This window comes from Perissodus microlepis, chromosome 15, assembly GCF_051167445.1.
Source record: "Perissodus microlepis isolate ML-2025 ecotype Zambia chromosome 15, ASM5116744v1, whole genome shotgun sequence".
Taxonomy (NCBI): Eukaryota; Metazoa; Chordata; class Actinopteri; order Cichliformes; family Cichlidae; genus Perissodus; species Perissodus microlepis.
The window spans coordinates 30,383,416-30,406,666 of NC_140475.1; the positions used below are offsets into that span (position 1 = coordinate 30,383,416).

Consider the following 23,251-nt stretch of genomic DNA (forward strand, 5'->3'; position numbering starts at 1 on the left):
AAAATATAAAGGGAACAGTTTCAAGTGTCTTGTTTTGTTTTGTTTTTTGGTTGTTGTTTTTTTGCTGGTCAAGTATGTAAAATATTGTAACATTACATGTATTGTCCTCAGACATGTCCAAGCTTCAGATGGACTTTACGCTGCTGAAGGAGCGTCTGGCTCAGCTGGAGGACGGCTGGACAAACGGAGGTTTTGAGTGGTTGGATGGTATGCTCGTCCAGGCCCTTCAGTCTGGCGACTGGTTGCTTATGGACAACGTCAACTTCTGCAAGTGAGAAATGTTAGCTTATGTGTAACTGTGTTCTCCCTCATCTTAAACATTTTTTACTTGTGAAATGTGAAGCAAGAACTGTAGTTGTATAAAAGTCAGCCGTGACACGAACACTATAACCAACTGCACTGATTGTGCATTTATGTAATTAGTGCCTCAGTGCTGGATCGCCTCAATGCTCTGCTGGAGCCTGGTGGATCACTCGTCATCAACGAACGTGGTGTCATAGATGGGAGCACTCCCAAAATCACCCCACACCCTAACTTCAGGTAGTATAAAAAAGTACAACTTTCACTGGTTTGTTGCATTCACTAATGTCAGTCTGCTCCAGGGCAGCTGTGGCTACAACTGTAGCTTGCCTCCACCAGTGTGTGAATGGGTGGATGACTGTGTGTGTAAAGCGCTTTGGGGTCCTTAGGGGGGACTAGTAAAAGCGCTATACAAATACAGGCCATTTACCATTCATCAACAGTTCTTATATGTGTGTTTTGTTTTTTTGTTTGTTTGTTTTTCTTCCCAGGTTGTTCCTGACCATGGATCCTGTGCACGGGGAGCTCTCCAGAGCTATGAGGAACAGAGGGGTGGAGATTTACATTCCAGGGGAACACGAAGCTGTGTGCTGGGACACACTAGACCTAAAGACTTTGCTTCACACTGCTGGGGTGACTGGGGACTGTGTGTGTGATCTGCTGATTGAAATACATAAGGCCGTTAAATCTGCTATCTGGGGTAAGTGCTAACAGCATAAGAATAAATAAATAAGCCCTCGGTTTGTCTGTAGCAGTTATCAAAGCATTTGGCCTCTGCCTGTTAGACTCCCCAGCCTCATCAGTGGCTTCTCTTCTTCATGCTGCCACTCTGCTGAGCTGCCAGCTACAGAGAGGTGTGGATTTGCCCAGCGCCCTGCAGCATGCCTGTGGGGAGGCCTACTCTTTCTGTCAGCACAATTCTGCCAACCAGAAGGTATTTTTTTTTATGTTTTTTTTTCAAGATATATCTCTCTATCGATCTCTCCATATTGTATAGGAATCAATATCTATCTACCTTTTCTATAGATAGATAGATAGATAGATAAGGTCAAAGAAGCTCTCCATGCAGGTGAAACAAACCATCCTTAAGCTGAGAAAAGAAAAATGCAAAATTGCTACAATATTAGGAGTGGCAAAATCTGCGGTTTGGTACATCCTGAGAAAGAAAGCACTGGTGAACTCCATGGGAGACAACAGTGGTGGATGATCGCAGAATCATTTCCATGGTGAAGAGAAACCCCTTCTCAACAGGTAACAACAACCAAGCAAGTGAACAAACACTCTCCAGGAGGTAGACGTATCAATATCCAAGTCTACCATAAAAGAAGACATGAAATGACATGCATGAAAGTAAATACAGAGGGCTCACTGCAAGGTACAAGCCACTTGATTGGCCACTAGATTGGACTTTTGCTTTAAAAAAAAAAAAGGTGGCATAGTTCTGGAAAAACATTCATTGGACAGATGAAACCAAGATTAACCTCTACCAGAATGATGGAAAGAAAAAAGTATGGAGAAGGTAGAACAGCCCATATCACATCATCTGTAAAACACGGCAGAGCCAGTTTGATGACTTGGGCATGCATGGCTGCCAGCAACACTGGGAGATTAGTGTTTATTGGTGATGTGGCACAGAACAAAAGTAGCCTGATGAATTCTGAGGTGTTCAGAGACATACTGTCTGCTCAGATCCAGCTAAATGCAGTCAAGGGTGGACACCACCACCCTTCAACAACCCTGATAGCCTCTGATAGGCCACTGAAAATCAGGGGAAACTCTGGATAACCTGAAATATTTGAAATGGTCAGCCTTCATAAAGGATGAATAAACATGAGTACATTTTCTTCCTAGAAAGCCCAGCAGGTGATTGAGCAGCACTTGAGCATCCTGGACACAGAAGAATGGGGCTGTGGGTTGCTGTGTGCTGGAGTCTGGCCTGACAGCTTCCCCTCTGCCCTCCTCTCTACAGAGGATTCCTGCTTCTCTACTGTTATCAGAGATGGTCAGGTCCTCTTATTTTGTCTGAACACACTCAGCCTCCAAGGCAAACGGTAAATCAGTTAGTCACGCCAGCTAAATCATACATTTTCTCATTAAAGAAGTGATTACATAAGTTTTATTTCTGCAGGAGCCAGCCTCTGAGTCTGAGCGACCTACAGAGGGTATTGCAGAACAGCGGTGTCCATGAAGGCCTGGTGTTCTCTGAAGCAGTGGGGGGTCTGGAGGATGGAAATGCTCTGAGGCTGATCCCCACGGCAGTGAGACTGCTCACAGAGAGAGCCTCTCACGGAGACTGGATCATGCGCAGCAGCTGGCTGTCACACTTGGGAAAGAGCCACAAATATGCTCCTGGTTTGTTACAGTGCAAACAAACTACACTACACACAATAACCCAAACATTTAGACTACAGCAAAGGTGCTTTATTCTTCGAAACAAAGTTAATGTCAAAAAGTCAAATTAAATTGTTTTGCAAATCGATGGCAGGGCTATTCAGTACTCCAGATCCCCTGATAATGTGATGGTTTACTCTTGCAGATGCCGCACTGGTCCAGGTGGAAGCAGGAAACAGGGCTTTAAAGGCTGTGTTTGGTAGCAAGCTTGCTGCTAAGGGCAAGTCACTAGCAGAATTACTCCAGCCCCACAGCACAGGTAAACAGTTTTCTTGTTCTGAAAGAAAAGTGAAATCTATTCGCACACTAGAATATTGAAGTCTTAATAAAAGTTTTTTTTTTGTTTGTTTGTTTTTTGTTTTTTAATTTACTGCCTGTTTCTGCTACTAGATGACTTTAGGAAAACTTCAAGAAAACTGAATGTATCTGTCAGTAAATGATAACATCTAAACAAATGTTGTGTTGCCAGATGAATACAGGATTTTGGTGGATATGCGGTGGAATAAGCAATACTTGGACATTTTGGCCAACAAGTGCAACTTTGAGGATGAAGAAAGATACACGGAGTTCCTAGAGGCACTAAACGCAGTTGCCAACAGGTGGGACTAATTGTTATCTAGCCTTTCCACTCTTGAAATAATAAGGAGCCATTCTCTTAATTCCAAGTCTTATATAAAGTTATGCAGATCTGCTGTGTTAACAAATGGACTGCTAATGAGTGGTTTGTGTGTTAGGATCGTTCTGATGATGGACAGAGAAGAGAGGTCTGTTGTATGCACTTGCGCTGTCAACCTGTCTGGTCCAAATTCTGTACTGCAAATAGCCACGGCCTTCAGTAAAGGTATGCACTTGGGTTTTTATATTAGAATATAATTTAGTGCTTCTAAAAGTTAACAAATACCCAAATCCTTCTCACAGGGACTGTGGATATTGGTCACCTGCCACACCCTGTGCTGATGCACCTGCAAACCTTCTTTGAGTTGTGGGGCTACTTCATCCTGCAGGCTGTTCAGACCGGACAACCTTACATCTCAGACCACATTATGTTTGAGGTTAGAACGCTATCTGACTCTTTAATCTACTCTTTTGTCTTTCTTCTTTTATTTGAATACAACCTTAAAATTTGACAAGAATGGTCTCCAACTGCAACACTTTCATTGTGCGTTTAGATTCTGCAGCTGCTACAGTGGCTTGATCGATTCTGGGATGTGTGCAGCACACTGACGCCCGACTCTCAGGGCATCTCTGTGCTGTCTCTGCACTGGCAGTGGGTCCAGAAACACCTCATCCTCCGACTGCCACAGCTTCTCCTGGGAGACGCTGATGTCACGTTTGAGTAAATCCCTTTCTTGCAAATACTTGTATCATTTATACAAGTATTTTGTATTTGTATATGTATTTTTATTTAGTCTGAAGTACTTTCTTCTGAAATTGCTGTTCTAAAAATAGAGGTCACCAGGAGCTGCAGGCCACCTCAACAGCCATCCAGACTGTTCTGTCCACCCCAGTGTCTGTAGCTACAGCTCTGAAGGGCATTCAGAAAACCCTGGGGAAAACTCTTCCTTTTAAGGTCTGGATATAATTCATCAGCTAGGTCTAATAATAAAGTAATATAAAAGCCAGTTTAAGTACCATCTGTCACTCACTCTTTTATATTCTTATATTTATGAGATGAAACTATATCCATCTGTCTTTTCAGCTGGAGTCAGTAGTTAAGTGTGCATCTCAGCTCAGGCTCCTGAGTAAAGCCCTGGATGTGAGTGATCTAAAACTGGACAACAACATGACTCATTCGAAGCAAGAGCTGGTTCGACTTCAGGGTGCTGGACTCGGACTGGATATCAAAGAAAGTCTCCTGGAAGCCTGGGGCCTCGTTCTCTTAGCAAACAACCAATTGGACCCTCAAAAGTCAGGTGAGCTTGAGTTGCAGAAAAGCTTTTGCCATAAAATGTGATTGTTGGATATTTATGGGACTCAGAATAAGATTCTTATATACTTTCAATATATAAAAACAGTGACTGTGATTACATCACAGATATATCATCAGAATCAGAATACAATCTGTACAGCCTCCATGTTTCTGGAGCTCCGTTGATGATGGCTTTGTTTCTGTGTGCTTAACTCACGTGCTCGGCTTACTGAATTTACTTTGATCATCTGTGCTGAAACAGGAAAGTTCAGTTGCCATCTCGGAGTTGATCTTGAACTTTATTTTTAGAGTCAGATTTTGTTGAACATGTTTTCTGGAATCTAGAGAGTTGCTTCAAGATTCTCAACTAAATACAATATAAATCTTTTAGAAATACCATTTGGTATTAAAACATTCAGGAGCATGAATGTGAAATATTACATGATGGCATGCTTCCCATATGTCATCCCATAAGGGGTGATGGAGAGGTTGGTGTCGAGTGTGGAGCAGCAGGAGTGTTGCATGACCTCCAGAGGGCTCTTGGAAGTCTGTTCCATGTCGGAGCATGACGAGTCCACAGACGGAGTCCCTTTGTCCGTAGAGGAGTTGCAGCAGCTCAGCCGCAGGGCCCAGCTCTGGCCCCTGATGGAGGAACTTGCCGTCCTAAATCAGCTACGACTTAGCACAGACTTGCTGCATCTAGCTCTTTCTCCTAGGTAAGGCTCATCTTTGTCGTGTAATCAAAAATAGAAAAGCACCTGTTCTGGATGTTGTTGATGGACTGTATACTGAACTCCTCATGTTGACCTGCAGTGACCAGGAGGCCGAGGACTGCATACGTCGCGACCTCTCCAGACATCTTCGTTACTGCCTCCAGTCCACCCCGATGAATGTCAGACAGCTGCAGCCACTGTGGTTCCTGCTCAGTAGTGACCGGGTCAGTAGTTATTGTTTGACCACATATAAAATGTTGATATTCAGCTAAAAGAGTTTGTTACATCACAACTGTTCAACTTATATCTGGTTGAAACATTAAGAACCAATTGCTGAGAACAGTTTTACTCACATTTCTCACACGGGACATTTCATGTCCAGAAGTTAGCCTTTCAAACAAAAATCCCCATTTAAAGCTGAAATATGTGAAAGCTGAAATATGTGTTATCTTCCAGCCAGCTGAGGAGCTGCCGTTTGTATGGTGTGAGCTTCTGTCGGAGGCTCTATCCTCCCTGTGGACCTGCAGCATAACCTCAAACCCAGAACACTGGCTTAAATGGGACCCTCTAAATCCTGAGACCCAGACGGATCCAAAGCAGCACCAAGGAACAGATAACATGGTAACGGCTATTAATATCTCCAAACTCACTGTTCCACAAACACTGCTGGTTTTCTGCTTGTTTAATACATTTATGCAATATGGTTTCCAGGGTCCAGCTCTGCTGAGCAAAGCAGTGCGGTCCCATTGCGTACTGGAAGTGCTCAGCTGTAGTAAGACGGGTGGTTCATGGGAACCTTCAGGAGAGGCTTTCCTCTCCCTCTCCAATGTCAGACTTGGGGATTGGAAAGGGAGGATTCAGCAGCTGCAGGATCTTTCTGCTGTGCTCTGGGACAACATGAGCATCCGTGCGCTGGCTGATTTCAGGTATAATGGAACATTAAATGTCCTTAACCAGCAATTTTTATTTTGGGCTTTGCTGATGACAGTTGCATTATCTCTCCTCAGGGGTACTGACTTTAGGCTCCAAGGTGCAGTCCTGCGTCGGCAACTTCAAAGCATGGCTGACGTGCTGCCTCCCACCTTGCAGGAAGGCTACATGGAGAGCTGTGAGAGCCTGGTGGAAGACCCTGACCCTCTTATTGCTGCCCAGGAGATCCAGACGGTCTTTAGAGACTTCCTGCCTCCTAAACTACTCCCTGATGGCCTGGTGGAAGCCTGCCTTACCTGCTTGCAGCAATATGTCCAGAGCAAAGTCCAAGACTCCAATTCACTGGCTCGCTCTGGAGTGTTCTGGGTCAACATGGGCTTGCTGCAGATCAAAGTGTGGACACCACAGACCATCTTTGACCCAGCTGTAAAGAGAGCCTACAAACTCAACTATACTCAGCAGGAGGTCTGTAGCTGTAGTACTCTCCTGACAAAGGTGTAAAGTGTTTGTAACTGAGTCAGTATAAATGCACACAACCATTGCATTCATGTGAATGTAACAGTAGTGTTCATTGTAAGTACTTTTCTTTAAAAAGGTAACCTTTTCTTTTCAGACTGCTTTAGAAGAAAACATGAGGTCTTCTGGTTTGAACAATAAACACCAAGTTCACTATAAGATCATGTTCAAACATGTTATTTTCTGATGAGGGTTTTTTTTAGAGGATGGAATGTGGTGGATGAAGAGTACTACAATAAAACACTCAAAAGTACTCTGTTTTTGTCTGTCGCAGTTGGCTCTGCTTCAGGAAGAATGGAAAGGGCGGAGCCTGTGGTCTCAGCTGATGACTGGAGCAGAACTGGAGGAGAGCAGCACAACCGATGGCTTCCAGCATCCTCGAATCAGGTAAGAGTTGGATGCTGATCTCTCAGCATGTCACGGTTGCATCAAAGTCACAGGGAAAATCAGAACTACTCCCATTCCTCTCTGAAGATTTTACTGTGGGAATGGAGTTGATATAATTTGTCATTGTGCATTAATTTGATTCAGTTTTTTTTAGCGGCAGTGACGCATTTAGAAATACTCGTAATTCTGTGGGGTTCTCAAATTTTAAGTTGTAGTTAAGCAAATTTAAGGACACTTGAGCCAAATGTTTACTGTGCGTTTGGATGAAACGACAACCAGCCGCTGTTAAGAAGATTAACTTTTAAAAGCAAACAAAGGCTGTCATTTTGAAAGAGTCATTAATACCATCATAAAAGGTCTTTGAGAAGCAATGCAATGAGCTTTAGGTTATACTGCCTGATGTTTGCTTTACTAGGTATCTATGGATCCGCATGCAGCAGGTGAAGGAGCAGATAGCTGAGCTTTCCAGGAAGCAGGCTTGTCGTCCTCATGAGCCTCAGTATGGTCAGTTGTACCAGGAGCTCCAGCACTACCTGTGCAGCATTGGCCAGACATCAGCCATACAGGACCTGCTGTCCCAGCTGCTCAATACCCTGGAGGGCTCCTCGTCTTCAAAATCCAAGTCAGCAGTCCAGGCCGTCCTGAAGGAGGAGGCTGTTTGGCAGAACTCCCAGCAGCGTTTCTGCCAGAGGTTGCTGGAGGACTATCCCCTTTATCCTGATGTTGTTGGGCCAGTGAGGACGGGTATCCTTCAGCTCCGGTACGGTATGAGGCTGGTAGCCTCCCAGGTGGCCGCCTTGCTAAATCCTGTACCTGGTTTGCCAAGGCTGGTGTCTTGCCTTCTGGCTTTCCCATTCCTGTCCCCGAGCCTGCCATCGTACCTGGTCCGGGCAGACTTTCTGTGTTCCAGGATTTGTATGGACACTCTGCGCAGCCTGGTGAAACTTCAGCCCCAGCAGGACACTGCATGTGTGATGCCTCAGTCCTGCACTCTGCTACTCAGTGCTCTGCTTTATGTCCAGTGTCACACCTTGTCAACGGGAGAGTTCAGCCACGAGGCACGCAGCATCTTCAGACACATCTGTCAGGTCAGGATTTTAAGACTTTTCACTGGGAGAGATGTCATCCTAATGACTTTAAATAAATATAAATAGTTTTCTGTTCCAAACTGTTAAATCCTGCAAAATCTGCTCTTCCTTTGCTCCTTCTATTGTTATTCTTTACAGGCTTTGGTGAATGAGTGGGATGAGCGAGAGAGGCGAAGGAAAGAGCATGAAGAAATGGAGGCCAGTCTTTACCGCAGCCGTAGCCGACTGCACGGCTCAGGACTGACTGAGGATGAACAGGAGGAGCGAGACTTCAGACGACAGTTTCCTCAGTTCAACAAGGTACTGCAGTACAGCTGTTGTACAGCAAATAATGACCCATCAATTCTCTGATTATCCGATCCTAACGTTAACCATCATATCTCATATTGGATCATATGGCGACGATCTAGTACGATCATTTTTATATTTTAAGGCCAAATGAAATAAAAGCTGTTTGCATGTGGAAAGCATAAATATCCACTTGAAGCTCAATTTCTGTCGATATTGAATCCAGGACTTTGCAGACATTGTGTCTGAGCCAAGTTTAGAAGGAGCAGCTGGCACAAGTCTAGAAGGGCTCGAAGACAAAACCCACGAAGAGTCTTTTGAGATGAAGGCGTTCTCTCCCGCTACCCTGAATACAGTGATCCAGGTTCATCAGCGCCTGTGTCTGGGATATGCTCAATCGCTTTGGTACAAGAGCACAGCACCAGCCAATCACAGTAAAGAACACATCAAAGCCCTGCTTTCGTCTTATCAGATTGCTTCTCCAGTGATGTCACACTTCTATCACCTCATTGGTTAGTAACTTTGCCTGTATGCATCCTTTTCTTGTAACAAAGTTCCAGTGTACTTGTATAAACCTCTGTTTCCCCCTTCAGACTCTGACCTGGACCAGCAGCTGACAGGCAGTGAACTGCTGCTCTCTGCCATCCTCCAGAACACTGTGCAGGGCTCTGGTGGTGGCGAGGGTCTGGCCATCACCCCTGACGGACCCTATGACTTCTACCAGCACCCTAACATGAGCGAGGCCTCTCTCTGTCTCCCTGTGTTGGAACAGTTGAGTGTGGCAGTGAAGCAGAGACTAGAGGACTGGCCTGGACACCCTGCCCTCGAACAGGTAAGTTTGCCATAAGTGGTTTCGATACAGCATTTTTGCATAATTGTGATTCAAATAAATACATATTCATTAATTCAGCTTTCACAGGGACAGTGTAAAGAATCCCAACAGTTACACTTTGTTCTGTTTTTCTGACATATATTCCTGTATGTGTATGTGGTGTTTTCAGCTGAATGTGGTGATGGAGAGAATCAAGGCTTTCAATCTGGCCAGCCCGGTGGCTAAGTTTCTGAACGGCCTCGAGATCCTGCTCAGCAAAGCACAGGTGACTTCTGTCAGGAAGAGATCTCCTGAATCACGCACCCTCAGTAGCAAGAAGTGTTGATTTTCTGTAAAAGAAATGAGTGACAGTGTGCCTCATGCACAAATCTCTGCGTAAACTCATGCATGAGTCTGTTACTGAGTCTGTTTGTCGAAATATGTTTGTGCATCACATTTCATGAGTCATTAAAAGATGAGACTTTGACGGGTTATTGTTGTCACTCAGCCGGGTGGGCAGGCAGTGTGGACAACAACTCGAGAATGAGGCAACGTAGGAGTTTGAAATTGATACCACACGTGTATATATATATATATATAGGAGGCTGAGAGGTAGCGCTGGCAGCCACCAGTATTTTTGATATTGCAGTGAATTTCTTATTATAACTGCTCTTTGTCACCCACCATTTTTTTAAAATTATTTTTCTTATGGTCTGATGACCTTTCATTTTTACCCCTCTGTCTGTCGGCACATTTCATTTGTAACTTTACACAGTCACTCCTTTTTTTCTTTTCTTTTTTTTTTTTGTAAACATATAGCAATAATTTTGCTACGTACTTTAGTAAACGAGGCCCATCAATAGCAGACATTGGGTCATCCAAATGAGCTTATTGTACAGGGCTCATCTATTTCTGTTTTCTTTGATTTTCCTTGCTCCCCTCATTAGGACTGGGAGAATAACGCCAGCCGTTCAGTGTCTCTGCGGAAGGAACTGGAACCCGTCACACAGCTCATTATTCAGTGGCGCAAGCTGGAGCTCAGGTAAGACAAAGATGAATAAATCCATTCACTTGTTACTTTTTGGATATAAACCAATCACTAACTAGCTCATAAATTAAGCACTGCGATAAGGAGCTTTTTAACTCTAGTTTTTGTGTTGTAGTTGTTGGTCGCGCAGTCTTGACAATGCAATGAAGCGTCACACAGAGAAGTCCACCAAACACTGGTTCTCTGTCTACCAGCTGCTGGAGCGATACCTAGAGGAACAGAGGACGGAGACTTGTACAGGTACGAGCTAACAAATCCGTGTGTGCTGACTCAGTGTGGTGGTCTTATTAAAGGTGTTAATTAATTAAAAATTAATATAATAAAATAAAATAAATCTTCTGGGGGGGGGGGGTGAATATCAGATTAAAGGTGTAAATTTTATCAGCTGAAGGGAAGCGAGGATCTATCTCTGCTTCTCTGTCTGTATTTCTGTGAGATGCAAACTGCAGAAAATACTGGTGCATTTAACTTCAAACTTTCAAATTTAAAGCACAAGGAAATAAAGGATGTCAAGAGATATTTATTATTGTCTTCCTCTCCAGCTGAAGGGGTAGAACACCTTTCCCTGTCTTCAGTGTCCTCCACCCTTCAGGCCTTTCTGGAGGGCTCCACCCTGGGGGAGTTCCACACTCGTCTGAACATGTTGCTCACATTCCACTGCCACCTCCTGCTGGTCCCCCCGCAGTCCGGGCAAGGTCAGCTATCACTGCTGTTTCCTGTACACTACACATTCAGACCTGCTTACTGGACCAGCACTGAAACGGCCTTTTGCTGAAATTTTGAAATCACACATTTCACATCACCGTGGACTTTGTTTTTATCTCAGGTGTCATTTAACATGTACTTGAGTTTATTCTGACACAGAACTGCTTGCTTTTACAGAGCCTTTGTCCAGTCTTCTCTGGAACCTGTACAAATACTACAATCAGTTTTCTCAAGGCATTCAAACCAAAATTACTCAACACAGGCAGACCATTGAAAAGGACCTCAAGGTATATCCTTATAAATCTTATCAAACTCTTAACACTTATTCAAACTTGCCTCTGAATCTCTGAACTTCACTGCAAAGTTTTCTGTCATTGTCTTACATATGAATTTGTATTCTTAGGACTTTGTCAAGATCTGCAAATGGAATGATGTCAATTTTTGGTCCATCAAACAGTCAGTGGAGAAGACCCATCGGTATGTGGCCGGCATTTGTTTCACAGTTAGCTTCCAGGTTCACGTGTCTAGTTTCAGTTTCATTTTTACTGTTTAAATAATAGCTTCCAAGAAGTTGGAAGGTTCAGTATTCCAGTAGACACAACAATGTGAATTGATTCGTGTGGACATCCTAAATCAGTATGAACAAGAGTCGCCTCATCTGGCTGTTAAGCAGTGTTATCTAGATTAATAAAACTAAACACATTTGATACATATTTTTATTACAGTTTATTAAGTTTTTTTTTTTAAGTGCAAATGTTAGTGGGGCCTTTTTTATTTGGTTGACTAAAATGTTTGTTGCACCAGATTTTACTTTTAGTTTTAGTTGACCACAATGATCTTGACCTGTAGCAAGTCAAGATAGTTGAGCCTCAGCCAAGTGTAACAATATATAAATGACTGCTTTAATGGTAATCACCTTATGATTTTCAGTACACTCTTCAAGTTTATCAAGCAGTTTGAAGAGGCTTTGAATGGTCCGAGTATTCCTGCTCTGGTGGAGCAGGGAAGCGGCGCGAGCTTGGACAGTGTGGACGCTAACCCACAGGAAATGCCCATCCACCGAGTTCACCAGTTGCTAAAGAGCACCCTGCCTTTAAAGTGCAGGATTCTACAGGTACAGATCTCACAGAACACACAGTGTCTTTAATTTTCTCTTTCAACATTTTTTTAATCACTGAACTATGTTTTTATATTTTAGACTGATGGAGAAGAAGAAGAAGGGTTCAAAGCTTCTTCTCTACAAATATCTCTGCCTGTACTGTCCAGGAAGATGAAGAAGATGTGCATCCAGCTGCTGAAGAAAAACCCTGTCCCTGAGCTGGCTGAAGACTTGGACTGCTTCACTGGTGAGAAAGCTACTGCTGGACAGTTAAAATCACAGTTGAAATAATTCAGTTATGTTGTTGGACTCGACACCGTCCTGTGACTGTCCTGACATTGGAGTATAGATTACTGAAGCCTACTACTGCAGGCTACAACTGCAGTCATGTAAGCACTCTATGAAGTCCTTTGAAAAACTACAAAAAAGTACATCTAATTGGATAAATTGTGAGGTATTGTGTACAGAATTTTTGAGATCAATAATGAATTTAATCCATTTTGGAATAAGTGTGCAGCAAGAACCTTGACGAGTAGCCGTTTTCAGTAGGACTACTATTCTCTCAAAATGTTGTGGAGGAATTTTGGTGCAGTTCATCAAGGTTGGTGGGTTTATTTATGCACAGCTGTCTTAAGGATTGAAGTCTGGATTTTAACTAAACCAACAACCACTAACCTTCAATCATTATTCTGTAGATTGGTGCTGTGCTTGGAGTCACTGTTATGTTGCATGGCTCGGATACGTTTAGTTTTCACCAAACATGGTTTGGCAACTTTGCAGAGATGAGCCGTGCTTACATATTATTTCTTCCAAGCAACTTATACGATTCCCTTCTTGTTGTGTTTTTTTTTTGTTTTTTTTATTATTATTGTTTGTTTTGTTTTGGGGGTTTTTGTAGGCACGTTTATACTCTAATAGTGTCTTCATTTCATTGTCCTTCCCTTGTCTGGCAACCCCCAACCTTCCGATTAGTACATTAGCTCTGCGTTCTGAGTTACAGTCACCACATTGACCTCGGGATCTTAGGATGTTGTTTTCTGGGAAAAATATGACATTGTGTTAACATACACCTGAATATTCTTGTAAATGCCTGAGTGCTTCACATGCTCCATATTTTTGTTTTGTTACACACTTATTCCAAAATGGATTAAATTCATTATTGATCTCAAAAATTCTGTACACAATACCTCATAATGACAAAGTGGGGAAAAAATTAGCTTGAAATTAGTGAGGATAAAAGATACCTCAGGTAGCAGAAGAGGAGCAGTCAGGAACCATCATGGAAGGTCAGGCTTCTGCACCGCACGCACCACCATTAGAACAGAAAGGCTAGAATGAACTTTGTTAAAAAAATTTTTTTTAAAAACGTCTAAAAAACATTGATTGGACAGATGAAACCAAGATTAACCTCTACTAGAATGATGGCAAGAAAACTGTATGGAGAAGGCATGGAGCAGCTCATGATCCAAAGCACACCACATCATCTGTAAAACACGGCAGAGACAGTGTGATGGCTTGGACGTGCATGGCTGCCAGTGGCACTGGAACACTAGTGTTTATTGATGATGTGACAGAAGAAGCCAAACAAATGCTGAGGTGTTCAGACAATACTGTCTGCTCAAATCCAGCCAAATGCACTGTGTGTGTGAACCTTTATTTATATATACTGTAAATGTAAAAAAAAAAAAAAAAAATCTTTATAAATATTTTTTCTTTCAGGCGAGGTCATCAGCAACTTGCGGGACCTGCAGAGCCTCACAATAAACACATCAGCAGATAAAGACAAGCAGAAAGCTGAGATAAAGCACATCCTACAGCAGAAACAGAGGGCATTGTCTGACCTGTTCAAGATGCTCACAGAAATAGGTCGGTTCCCCACACTGACTTACATTTTCAATTAACTTCTATACTTTTTTTTTTTTTTATAAATAGAATTAATTTTTTTTCTGTATGATTGGCTTTTAAGGTCTGTCGTACCGCAAAGGCCTAATATGGAACAGGACAGCATATGCAGAGAAGGCTCTGTACATGCAGCCGCTGGAGATGACGACCGCTCTCTCAGCTGTCAAGACTCAGGAGAATGCAGAGAGCATGTAATTAGAACTTATTTACAGAGGCCTTGTTCTGAATCAGTGCCTCGTGCGCTGCATGAGGGTTAATCTTTCTGTCATGCAACAGTGCTTTTATTTTGAAGTTCTTAAAACAAACACAGAAGTAAGCCACATTGAGTAAGCCACAATATTAATGTAGATTTTAATATTTCAGTAGTTACCTCAACATTAAACGAATTACACTCAAGAACAGATGTAATCGTGAAGTGTGTGGATGGATTCTATCAAACAAGCAACACATGTAGCTAGCTATTGCTTTACAGAACAGATGGCCAGTGACATACTGCACAATGAAGAGATTGAAAGAGCTTCAAAGGCCAACTACGGCGTCGCCTGTAATTGTGTGGACATGTTCTGGTTTTGCAGTGAGACACTGTTTTCTCTTTTTTCCTATTGTAGGTTGTTTGCTGAGTTGCTGACAGCATGGGATGGCTGTCAGAAGTACTTCTATCAGTCTTGGGCCAGGAACACTGCCCTGCAGACTGCCTTGCAGCACGCTGCTAAGGTGCGACATGCACAACTTACACTTGTACCTATGAACTAGATGAAAATCAAGCATCACAATGAGGAACTTAAAGTTTAGCATGTGTTATCTTCATTGTGATGCATGTGTGTCAATGTTTGCTGTAGGAGCTGGGTCTGGGGAATGTAGAGCGATGCAGAGGTTTCTCCTCTCACCTCTTCAAGCTGCTCCTCAAACAGAGGCGACGGCTGGCCAAACTCATTGAACAATGGGTCCATCTCAGGTCAGTACGCTAGTATAACATTATATGTCAAAGTGTAGGTTTGCTTTTTGAAGTAAAGGCTGCTGTGGCACAGGTGCATCACAGGCTATTCAGTCAGAATATCATTACTATTTCTTTTTAGATTTATGTTTTATATCAAACTAAAAAAAATAAGATGTTGCCATGGAAACTTTGCAGCATCTAACCTAATTGTTATCACTTCACCCAGGAGGCTAACTGACAATGTCCAGGGCGTCAAGGCCCACCTACAAAGCCAGATTGAGGAGCCAGGCTGCACCCTCCCACCCCAAGCCTCTCTCCGGGACTGGATGAAGAGGGGCCAAGCGCTCGCAGCCCAGTGTAATACCCTTTTGCAGCAGCTGGCCTGGTTGCTGCACTGCTGCCCCGAAGACCTTCAGAAGGAGGAGGTGAGCAGCTGCAAGCAGCACACCCTGAGGTGTCCATCCCCACTGGCAGCGCAGCGACAACCCCCTGGCTGCTTGATGAGGAGGGGTGACGCTGCATGGTGCCAACTACATCAGCGTGTCACTACAATGCTGGAGCAGACGCAGAGCCTGAAGGTGGAGCTGGACTGTGCAGCACAGCCAATCTCTGATGGTGTTCTTCATACATGGTAAGACATTATTGTCTGGCGTTTTTCAAGTCTAACATTACAGCAACAAATACAAAACAGTTGCAACAGCACTGCTGTTTCCCACAGGAACTACTTTACCGAATGCTGTTCGGCCTTCAACCGTCTGGGAGCTATAGGGGCTCAGATGCCCATTGTGGAGCAGGTCTTCACCTCAGATGTGTGTGTCGGCACTCCAGACAACCAACCAGCTGTAATCCAGAGTCTCCAGTATGTGAGAGGACAGGTGGAGGCCACCGTCACAGAATTCACCACGTGGAGGATTCATGTGCTCTCCCTGGGACACGATGACACAGGTCAAAGCACTGAGCAGCTGCACGAATAACTAACAGTGTTTCAGATAGGTCAGCAGTTCATGTTTTATTTTATTTCCCTTACAGATCACCAGCAAACCTTCTGTACGGAGTTCTCTGCTGAGCTTGAAGCAAACATCAACACATTGTTGTGTTCTGTCCAGACACTCGTGAAGAAACGGGAGAGAGTACAACAAAGGGAGCAGCATGGAGACACCAAGAGAGGTCAGAAGGTTGCATTCAAACCAGCAGTGGTAACCTAGGACCTGTTAAAATGTTGGATTGGTAGTCAGAAAGCATTATATTAGTTTAATGCTTGAGTAATGGTAAAAGTAATGGGGTACCTAACTGGATACTTACTGTAGATGTCATTAATCTTGGCCTCGTGTGATATAATAGTCGAGCAATGTGAGAATGAATTCAAATTTGTTTATATTTGTTTTTAAATGTATTTTAATGGACACTTGCTGGAATAATATAAACATGTTTATGCACATTTTTCAATATTAGAGCCCCGACTTGTGTTCAAGAGAGTGAGGTGGAGATAAGGGAGGAGAGAGCAGTGGTGGATGGGGCAGTTATTCTAAGTGTTTTTAATTTATCCTGAGAATAAAATCCTTAGTAGGTCTTACAACCATGCCATTGGCATATGGCTGTTTCCAGCCAGTTCAAGTGTATATACAGTGTTCATAATGCAATGATGGTTACCTCTTCCGTTTATGTATTATCTCAGAGGGTGCCAAAGAGGACAAGGAGGAGCCTCTGGAGGACCTGCTAAAGCCTGGTCACCTGACTCGCCTGCTGGAGGAGGAACTGGAGGCTGAGGTGGAGGCTCTGCGTGTGGGAGATGTTAGTACTGGGCTGGAGAGGCTTCTGTGCCACCTAAAGACACAAAGGGACTCCTCTCAGCCGCCACACTTCCAGGTACCAAGAACATCTGGAACTGTTCAGAGATGTGCTTTCAAAGTACAAGTTCATTATAGGTTAAATGAATTAAATATTAACCTGTGAATGGAAGTCTGAGTGCACTCAAATCTGTTTAGGTGCAATGAAAGGGCTTTTTTATCTTCAGAATCTCTTCACCTTAACATGTTTCTGCTGACTTTTAGGAGGTAAACAGGGCGTGCAGGATGCTGGTTCGTCTGGAGCCTCTACTAGGAATTTACTCTGACCTTGTATGCTACTACCTGGCTGTGTCACTGGGAGCACATAGAAGCACAGGCAAACTTCTGTCTGTACTGGCCAGCATCTTCACTGAACTCGCTCAGAAGGTACTCACATGGTCCTATTTAAGAAATAATAATGCCATCAGTGTAATTTTAACTAAGCAGTTGATGTGGTGTCCCCTTCAGGGTTTCTGCCTGCCTCAGGAGCTTATGGCTGGAGATGGAGAAGGAGCAGAACAGTTTCACGATTATGAAGGTGGTGGTATAGGAGAGGGAAAGGGCACGAAAGATGTCAGCGACAAGATCGAGAATGAAGATCAGGTGATGAAAATACTGGCATCTAAGTAGTGTGAACTGTATGACTGTTTACTTTGACTCAAGTCTTCCTGCCCTTTGCTTCCTTTAGCTGGAGGACACCTTCAAGGACGGGGAAGAAAAGACTGAACAGCATGAGAAAGAGGATATTAAGTCAGAAGACAATGCCGTTGAGATGTCAGAGGACTTTGATGGCCAGATGTGCGACGCTGATGAGAAAGAACCAGGTCAGTTAAGCTGGATAGCAGAGGAATCCCAAGCTGGTTCTATACAAGATAATTGGTAACCATGATTGAATTTTTTCTCTGCATTTCTTTGCTTGATTTGAAGGTGACGACGAGGAATCAGATAAAGAGGACGACGAAGAACTGGACAAAAAAATGGGTGACCTGGGTGAAGGCCAGACAGATACACTGGATGAAAAAATGTGGGGAGATGATGAGGAGGAGGAGGAGGAGGAGGAAGGAAGTGACAAGGAGGAGGAGTCTGGTCAGGGCATGGATCAGGTATCTCCACAACATTAACACAATTTAAAAAGTACATATGACAGAGCAGTTTGCATACAATCTTAAACCTTCATTTATATAAAGCAGCCACCAGAAAGATTTAACTAAAGTTTTCTCTGTGTAACATCATGAATGGTCATATGTTTTTTTTTTCAGGGTGAGTCTGAGTTGGTTGCCAAAGATGACAACCTGGATGCAGCAGACCCCAAAAAAGATCACAAGAACCAGGATAAAGACCAACAGATGGACGAAGAGGAGAAAGACATGATCAATGAACAAGGAGATGAGGTTTTTCTTCTCACCTAACTCCCATGATTTCCATTTTAATACGTGTCAAAAGTAAAATCGGTAATAGACAACAAACAGTCGTTAGAGCTTTGAACTGCAAATGTCGGTGTGAGCGAAGAACAGTATTTGCATGGATGGACAAGTGTGTCATGCTCTGTTTCTGTTATTTGTCCCAGAGAGAGTTTGATGAAAATGAAGTAGACCCCTACCACGGTCAACAAGACAAGAGACCTGAGCCCGAGGCCATGGATCTGCCTGAGGAACTCGATCTGGACCAGGGTGACAAGGATGGAGATGATAATGATGATGGAGATGAGGGTGAAGGTGAAGCCTGCTGCTTAAATTATAGCTTTACTAACACAGTCGAGAAACACGCATGCATTATTATCAGTGATGTCTTATGTGATACTCAATTTTGGCTTTAGACTGGGTCATTGTAAGCAAGTAAGTGTAGTAAGTGTATTTGTAAAGAGCTTTTCACAGATATAAAAGTCACAAATTGCTGAAAATGAATGATTCAATTTTTTTCCTTTTTCAGAGGAAAATCCATTTAACATCGATGACAGAGGGATGGAAGCAGATCAGGATGAGGAGGAGGATGGTGAGAAAGATGGAGGAGAAAACGAGCAAGGAGCAGAGGAGCTGGACAAGGACCAAAACGGAGAAGAAAACAATGGGGAGCCTGAAACTGCAGAGGAGAATGAGGGAGGAGAGGAAGCAGAAAAGGATGATTCGGCTGATAAAGATGAAGAAGAGAAGGATGAAGAAAGGGAGCGGGAGTCAGGAAGAGACGAGGACACTAAGACTTCATCAAATGAAAAAGGGCATGAACCAAAGGTGTGCATGTTCAAAAATAAGTACACCAATGCATGGCGTGAGCAACGGTATTGACTGATGTGACTTTTTTTTTTTTAATGCGTATATAGGAGGAGGAGGAAGGTGGTGGTGAAGATGAGGAGCTGCCCGAGTGCGCTGAGAGGAAATGGCACGACACCGACGGTCAGACAGGAGAGGACAACATTCAGAGCGACACCGCTGTGGAGCTGGCAGGAGAAGCCTCGGAGAGAGACGAGGCCAAAGAGGTAACATTCAAATCTATACTGTGCTCCAGATACTCTGTACATTGTGTGGGCTCGAAGTGACTCTGACTGATTATGAAGTGATTCACAGCGGAGTCTCCCGTGATCAGGAGCATATTTGATGGCCGCATATGTGACTGAATATCCTGATGCCTAGCCTATGTGAATTGTGAGTTAAATGACAGAGCGCTTTGTGTGTGACAGTTCTGAATGTGTACTTTTTTCCTTCAATACACAAAGAGTACAGAATAGGACAGAGTGTGACGATCTGTCTTTGTTCTGAATGAGAAAGTGGGAGGGGTGAAAGCACTGGTGAGACTCCCCTCTTTCTGATTGGTTGTTTGTGTGACAGAGAAGCTGTTACACAAAGAAGTTGTCCACCCTTGAAGGGCCTTCTTGTGTGCCACAGTGCAGCTTGAGAGCCACACAAATGCTGACGTATTGTATTTTATAATACGTTCTGTGTGGAGCACAAGTTTTTCTTTTGTTACCCCAAAACACAATGCAGTGTCTGGGGATTCTTGATAGTACTTGGAGAGTCTCGTCTCTCCAGTCTAGAGGAGAGGGGACTGAGAGAGGCCTGATGACCTGGGAACCTCAGGAGCCTCTGAACTATGAGGTAGGAGAGAGAGCTGACAGGGAATACTGGAGGCGTGCTAGGTTGAACACTTCTTTTTTCCTTCCCTGGTGTGTGATGGCTCGTTCTTTGCAACAGTCCCTGCAAAGGCCTTGGGTTTTCTACCTCAACTTGCCTGGCAGACTGTGGACCTGGTCCTTGTCTGTATTTTGGGCTCACACACACTGCCTGACCTCACAGTAGCTGCTGCCGCTGCAAAGCCCGTTCCTGGCACCTGGTGGGGTTGTGGGTAAGGGCATTTTGAAAGCTTCTCCCTCTCCATGGCTGCGCTGAAGAGATCCAAATTTCTCTTTCTAGATATAGAATATAGATCCTAGATGTAGAGTTTTACTTGCACTTGTGAAAAACATTATTAACTGCTAATGGTTTCAGAAATTGTCCTGAAGGTGTATAGATGAAAAAGTGTCACTGTTTTGTACAGCGATTTACAGTAGATGATGGCATCCAAAAAAATTGCTTGGTTACTTTCACAGAGCGGTGAAGCCCTCCACACCAAACTTTAGCTGGGTTTGGTTTTTGTACACATGTATAAAATATGTCTGCCATGATTTTTGTATCTATATTTATGCTATTATGGTTTTACAGGAGCATGGCAGTGGAGCAGCTGACGCCAGCCAGTCTGAGGGCCACCAGTCAAAGCTGACAGCAACAATGGCTTCACACAGACAAACTCAGAGTCAGACTCAGGTGTGGCAAAATTCTCTGCCTCACCGCTGCTGTTCGGTGTCCCTTTATTCCTCTTAATTAAGTTTTTTTTTTTTTTCCTTTCCAGAGCTTGAAGAGGAAACCTGGTCAAGCAGATACTGAACGCTCTATAGGCGACTACAACAAGCCAGTCAACAAGCGCCTGCGCACAGTCGAAAGAAGCAAAGAGAGCCTCGAGAACAACAGGCAGAGCGACACCCAGCAGGTGTCAGACCTCTACGAGCACATTAAGCACGGAGACCCAAACTATGACACTCAGACATATGGTAGGTGATCACCTGGAAGCTGAGTCTGTGATGGTTTGGCTGGAGTTTAAACTAAGCTTTTCAAAGCAAGTACATAACTGTTGTTTGTTGGTGTGACTGCACCTAGATGTGGCCAGTGCAGAGCAGGAGAGCACAGCAGGGCCTCGGGGGCAGGATGAAGATGACAAAGAAGAGGATTTGTCCATGGAGACAGAGGACCAGGAGGTTGATCTGCAAGCGGCTGAGGTCCAGGAGCTGAAGCCTGAACAGCTGGACTCCTCAAAGGCTTCCCAGACAGGTGTCAAATTCTCTTCTTCTGCTGCTCGTTTTTTTCATTTCAACAACTTTTAAACTTCTCAGATGTGAAGCATCTCTTGACTAGTGTTGCTGGTGTGCAGGTGTAGACCCTGGAGAGATGGAGGTGCAGAGGCAGGGAGAGGAGCAGGAGGACGAGAGGTGGAAAGAAAAACAAGCCGAAGAAGAAGAGCGAGCAAGCAGAAGCACAGACTCTACAATTCATGTTGTTCCTGAGCTGCTTCTGGACTCTGCGCAGGTAGACAGTACGCTCTGTCTAAGGAGTTGCTGTCAAGTGTTGTAGAAGTGAACATATTTGAAATTACTGTTAATTATTGATTATTGTTACATATAACTGAGTAATGTGGACAAAGAGATTATTTACAGTGATGTAAATAAGTGTAGGCCACATTACACTTGTGATTTTCGTACACTGACTGCCATAAAGAGTTAATTACATTTAAAAAAGTCACAAAGCCTCCAGTTCCACATCAGTTCATATCAGTTTAATGTTACACACGTGAAGATAACTCTGTATGTCTGTGTGTGCGCTTATGTGCCAGGAGAAAGCACAGAAGAGAGACCCAGAAGAAACAAGGAGGGAGATGGAGCTGCAGCTGGAGGCCTGGCACAAACTGGCCCCGGGGACCCAGGAGGAGGTGAGGGTGACCCGGGAGACTCAACCAAACATGTTCAACTGTGGCTGTCACGTAGGAAAGTGTGATTTGCACTGCTATTCTTCAGTTAACTGAAGAAGAGACTTGAGAAGTTTTGTCTTTTATACGTTTTTGTTGCATTTGTTGAAGAATGCTGACACAAACACACTGCAGATTCAAATATGTTTAAATAAAGGAAATCTGAATAAAAATGCTGTCCTTGTGAACATATCGAGGATTATCGGCTCATGTGAAAGTTGGGAATATATTTGATGTATTTTCTAAAACACAAAGCTTCACTCAGGAGACGGTGGAATAGTTAAATGTGTCCCATTTGTGTTTATATAAGAAAAGCAGCTCAGAGTGATGGCTTACAGGAAAAACATGTGGTTCTTTCCTGTGATTAACTGCAACTGTCACTGTGTTTCAGGAGACTGTAGCGGCTTCCATGTGGCATCAGTACCAAACTCTGACCTCGGCTCTCTCTCAGCAGCTGTGCGAGCAGCTCCGTCTCATCTTGGAGCCCACACAGGCCGCCAAACTAAAGTCAGTAAAGCACACAGGAAATCTTGATTCTCTCTGCTGTGGTGAAACTGGCCCACTGTTAATGTGAGCTGATGCTGTGTGTGTATCAACTGTATCTTTGTGTCTTTATATGTGCTTGTCCTCAGGGGTGATTACCGAACAGGAAAGCGTCTGAACATGAGGAAGGTGATCCCTTATATCGCCAGTCAGTTTCGCAAAGACAAGATCTGGCTAAGGCGGACGAAGCCCAGCAAGAGAGAGTACCAGATCTGCCTGGCTGTGGACGACTCCTCCAGCATGGTGGACAACCACTCTAAACAGGTTCGAGGCTCCAGTTACAATCAGATGCCGATCAGAAACGATCAGTAATAGTAACGGTGTATTTGGTGCTTATTATTAACTGATGGTTTTTCATGTGTCGTTTCCCTATAATGCCCAACTTTTGCTTCCCATATCTTATCTAAAGTTTGCATTAATTAAAAATTGCATGTGTGTTTGTGTGTCTGCGTCCATGCACAGCTGGCATTTGAATCCCTGGCAGTGATTATCAATGCCCTCACTCTGCTGGAGGTAGGCCAGGTGTCTGTCTGTAGGTAAGAGCTTCATCTTTCTGTATGTTGTGATTTAATTTTAATAGCTGTGTGATATGATCTAAAACCAAAAAAACGAACCAGCGTGAATATGGCTTCATGTACTGTACAGTTGTGATGTCATCATTAAAATAAATGAACTTTTGCTCTTGTATGCAGCTTTGGGGAGCAGGTGCAGCTGCTGCATCCCTTCCAGCATCAGTTTAATGATGAGTCTGGGGCTCGGATTCTCAGGCTCTGTCAGTTCCAGCAGAAGAAGACCAGAATAGCACAGGTGGG

The 23,251-nt window shown here is 43.7% G+C and overlaps 1 protein-coding gene across 2 annotated transcripts in view; it reads left to right on the plus strand.

The window, feature by feature from the left end:
* The window catches only part of mdn1 (midasin AAA ATPase 1), a 55,652-nt gene that overhangs the window by 29,008 nt on the left and 3,393 nt on the right, over positions 1-23,251 (plus strand). Inside the window, exons 44-99 of one of the 2 annotated variants that reach the window (XM_084952295.1) lie at positions 112-271; positions 424-540; positions 792-1,000; positions 1,086-1,234; positions 2,152-2,351; positions 2,429-2,652; positions 2,837-2,950; positions 3,161-3,290; positions 3,426-3,532; positions 3,610-3,743; positions 3,861-4,027; positions 4,141-4,261; positions 4,391-4,604; positions 5,076-5,316; positions 5,414-5,537; positions 5,770-5,934; positions 6,025-6,239; positions 6,321-6,708; positions 7,034-7,146; positions 7,562-8,234; positions 8,373-8,534; positions 8,749-9,034; positions 9,116-9,354; positions 9,524-9,619; positions 10,281-10,375; positions 10,497-10,621; positions 10,924-11,076; positions 11,264-11,373; positions 11,490-11,563; positions 12,017-12,200; positions 12,285-12,432; positions 13,905-14,051; positions 14,152-14,278; positions 14,696-14,801; positions 14,927-15,042; positions 15,251-15,655; positions 15,743-15,969; positions 16,054-16,191; positions 16,700-16,890; positions 17,076-17,237; positions 17,319-17,453; positions 17,539-17,674; positions 17,778-17,953; positions 18,110-18,241; positions 18,418-18,565; positions 18,780-19,078; positions 19,168-19,323; positions 20,543-20,644; positions 20,730-20,928; positions 21,035-21,205; positions 21,306-21,460; positions 21,765-21,860; positions 22,288-22,403; positions 22,529-22,703; positions 22,902-22,975; positions 23,132-23,246. In XM_084952295.1, coding sequence (XP_084808421.1) covers positions 112-271; positions 424-540; positions 792-1,000; positions 1,086-1,234; positions 2,152-2,351; positions 2,429-2,652; positions 2,837-2,950; positions 3,161-3,290; positions 3,426-3,532; positions 3,610-3,743; positions 3,861-4,027; positions 4,141-4,261; positions 4,391-4,604; positions 5,076-5,316; positions 5,414-5,537; positions 5,770-5,934; positions 6,025-6,239; positions 6,321-6,708; positions 7,034-7,146; positions 7,562-8,234; positions 8,373-8,534; positions 8,749-9,034; positions 9,116-9,354; positions 9,524-9,619; positions 10,281-10,375; positions 10,497-10,621; positions 10,924-11,076; positions 11,264-11,373; positions 11,490-11,563; positions 12,017-12,200; positions 12,285-12,432; positions 13,905-14,051; positions 14,152-14,278; positions 14,696-14,801; positions 14,927-15,042; positions 15,251-15,655; positions 15,743-15,969; positions 16,054-16,191; positions 16,700-16,890; positions 17,076-17,237; positions 17,319-17,453; positions 17,539-17,674; positions 17,778-17,953; positions 18,110-18,241; positions 18,418-18,565; positions 18,780-19,078; positions 19,168-19,323; positions 20,543-20,644; positions 20,730-20,928; positions 21,035-21,205; positions 21,306-21,460; positions 21,765-21,860; positions 22,288-22,403; positions 22,529-22,703; positions 22,902-22,975; positions 23,132-23,246 — 9,641 coding nt within the window. The remainder of the gene's footprint in view (positions 1-111; positions 272-423; positions 541-791; positions 1,001-1,085; positions 1,235-2,151; positions 2,352-2,428; positions 2,653-2,836; positions 2,951-3,160; positions 3,291-3,425; positions 3,533-3,609; positions 3,744-3,860; positions 4,028-4,140; positions 4,262-4,390; positions 4,605-5,075; positions 5,317-5,413; positions 5,538-5,769; positions 5,935-6,024; positions 6,240-6,320; positions 6,709-7,033; positions 7,147-7,561; positions 8,235-8,372; positions 8,535-8,748; positions 9,035-9,115; positions 9,355-9,523; positions 9,620-10,280; positions 10,376-10,496; positions 10,622-10,923; positions 11,077-11,263; positions 11,374-11,489; positions 11,564-12,016; positions 12,201-12,284; positions 12,433-13,904; positions 14,052-14,151; positions 14,279-14,695; positions 14,802-14,926; positions 15,043-15,250; positions 15,656-15,742; positions 15,970-16,053; positions 16,192-16,699; positions 16,891-17,075; positions 17,238-17,318; positions 17,454-17,538; positions 17,675-17,777; positions 17,954-18,109; positions 18,242-18,417; positions 18,566-18,779; positions 19,079-19,167; positions 19,324-20,542; positions 20,645-20,729; positions 20,929-21,034; positions 21,206-21,305; positions 21,461-21,764; positions 21,861-22,287; positions 22,404-22,528; positions 22,704-22,901; positions 22,976-23,131; positions 23,247-23,251) is intronic. The other variant, XM_084952296.1, reaches the window with a different exon arrangement.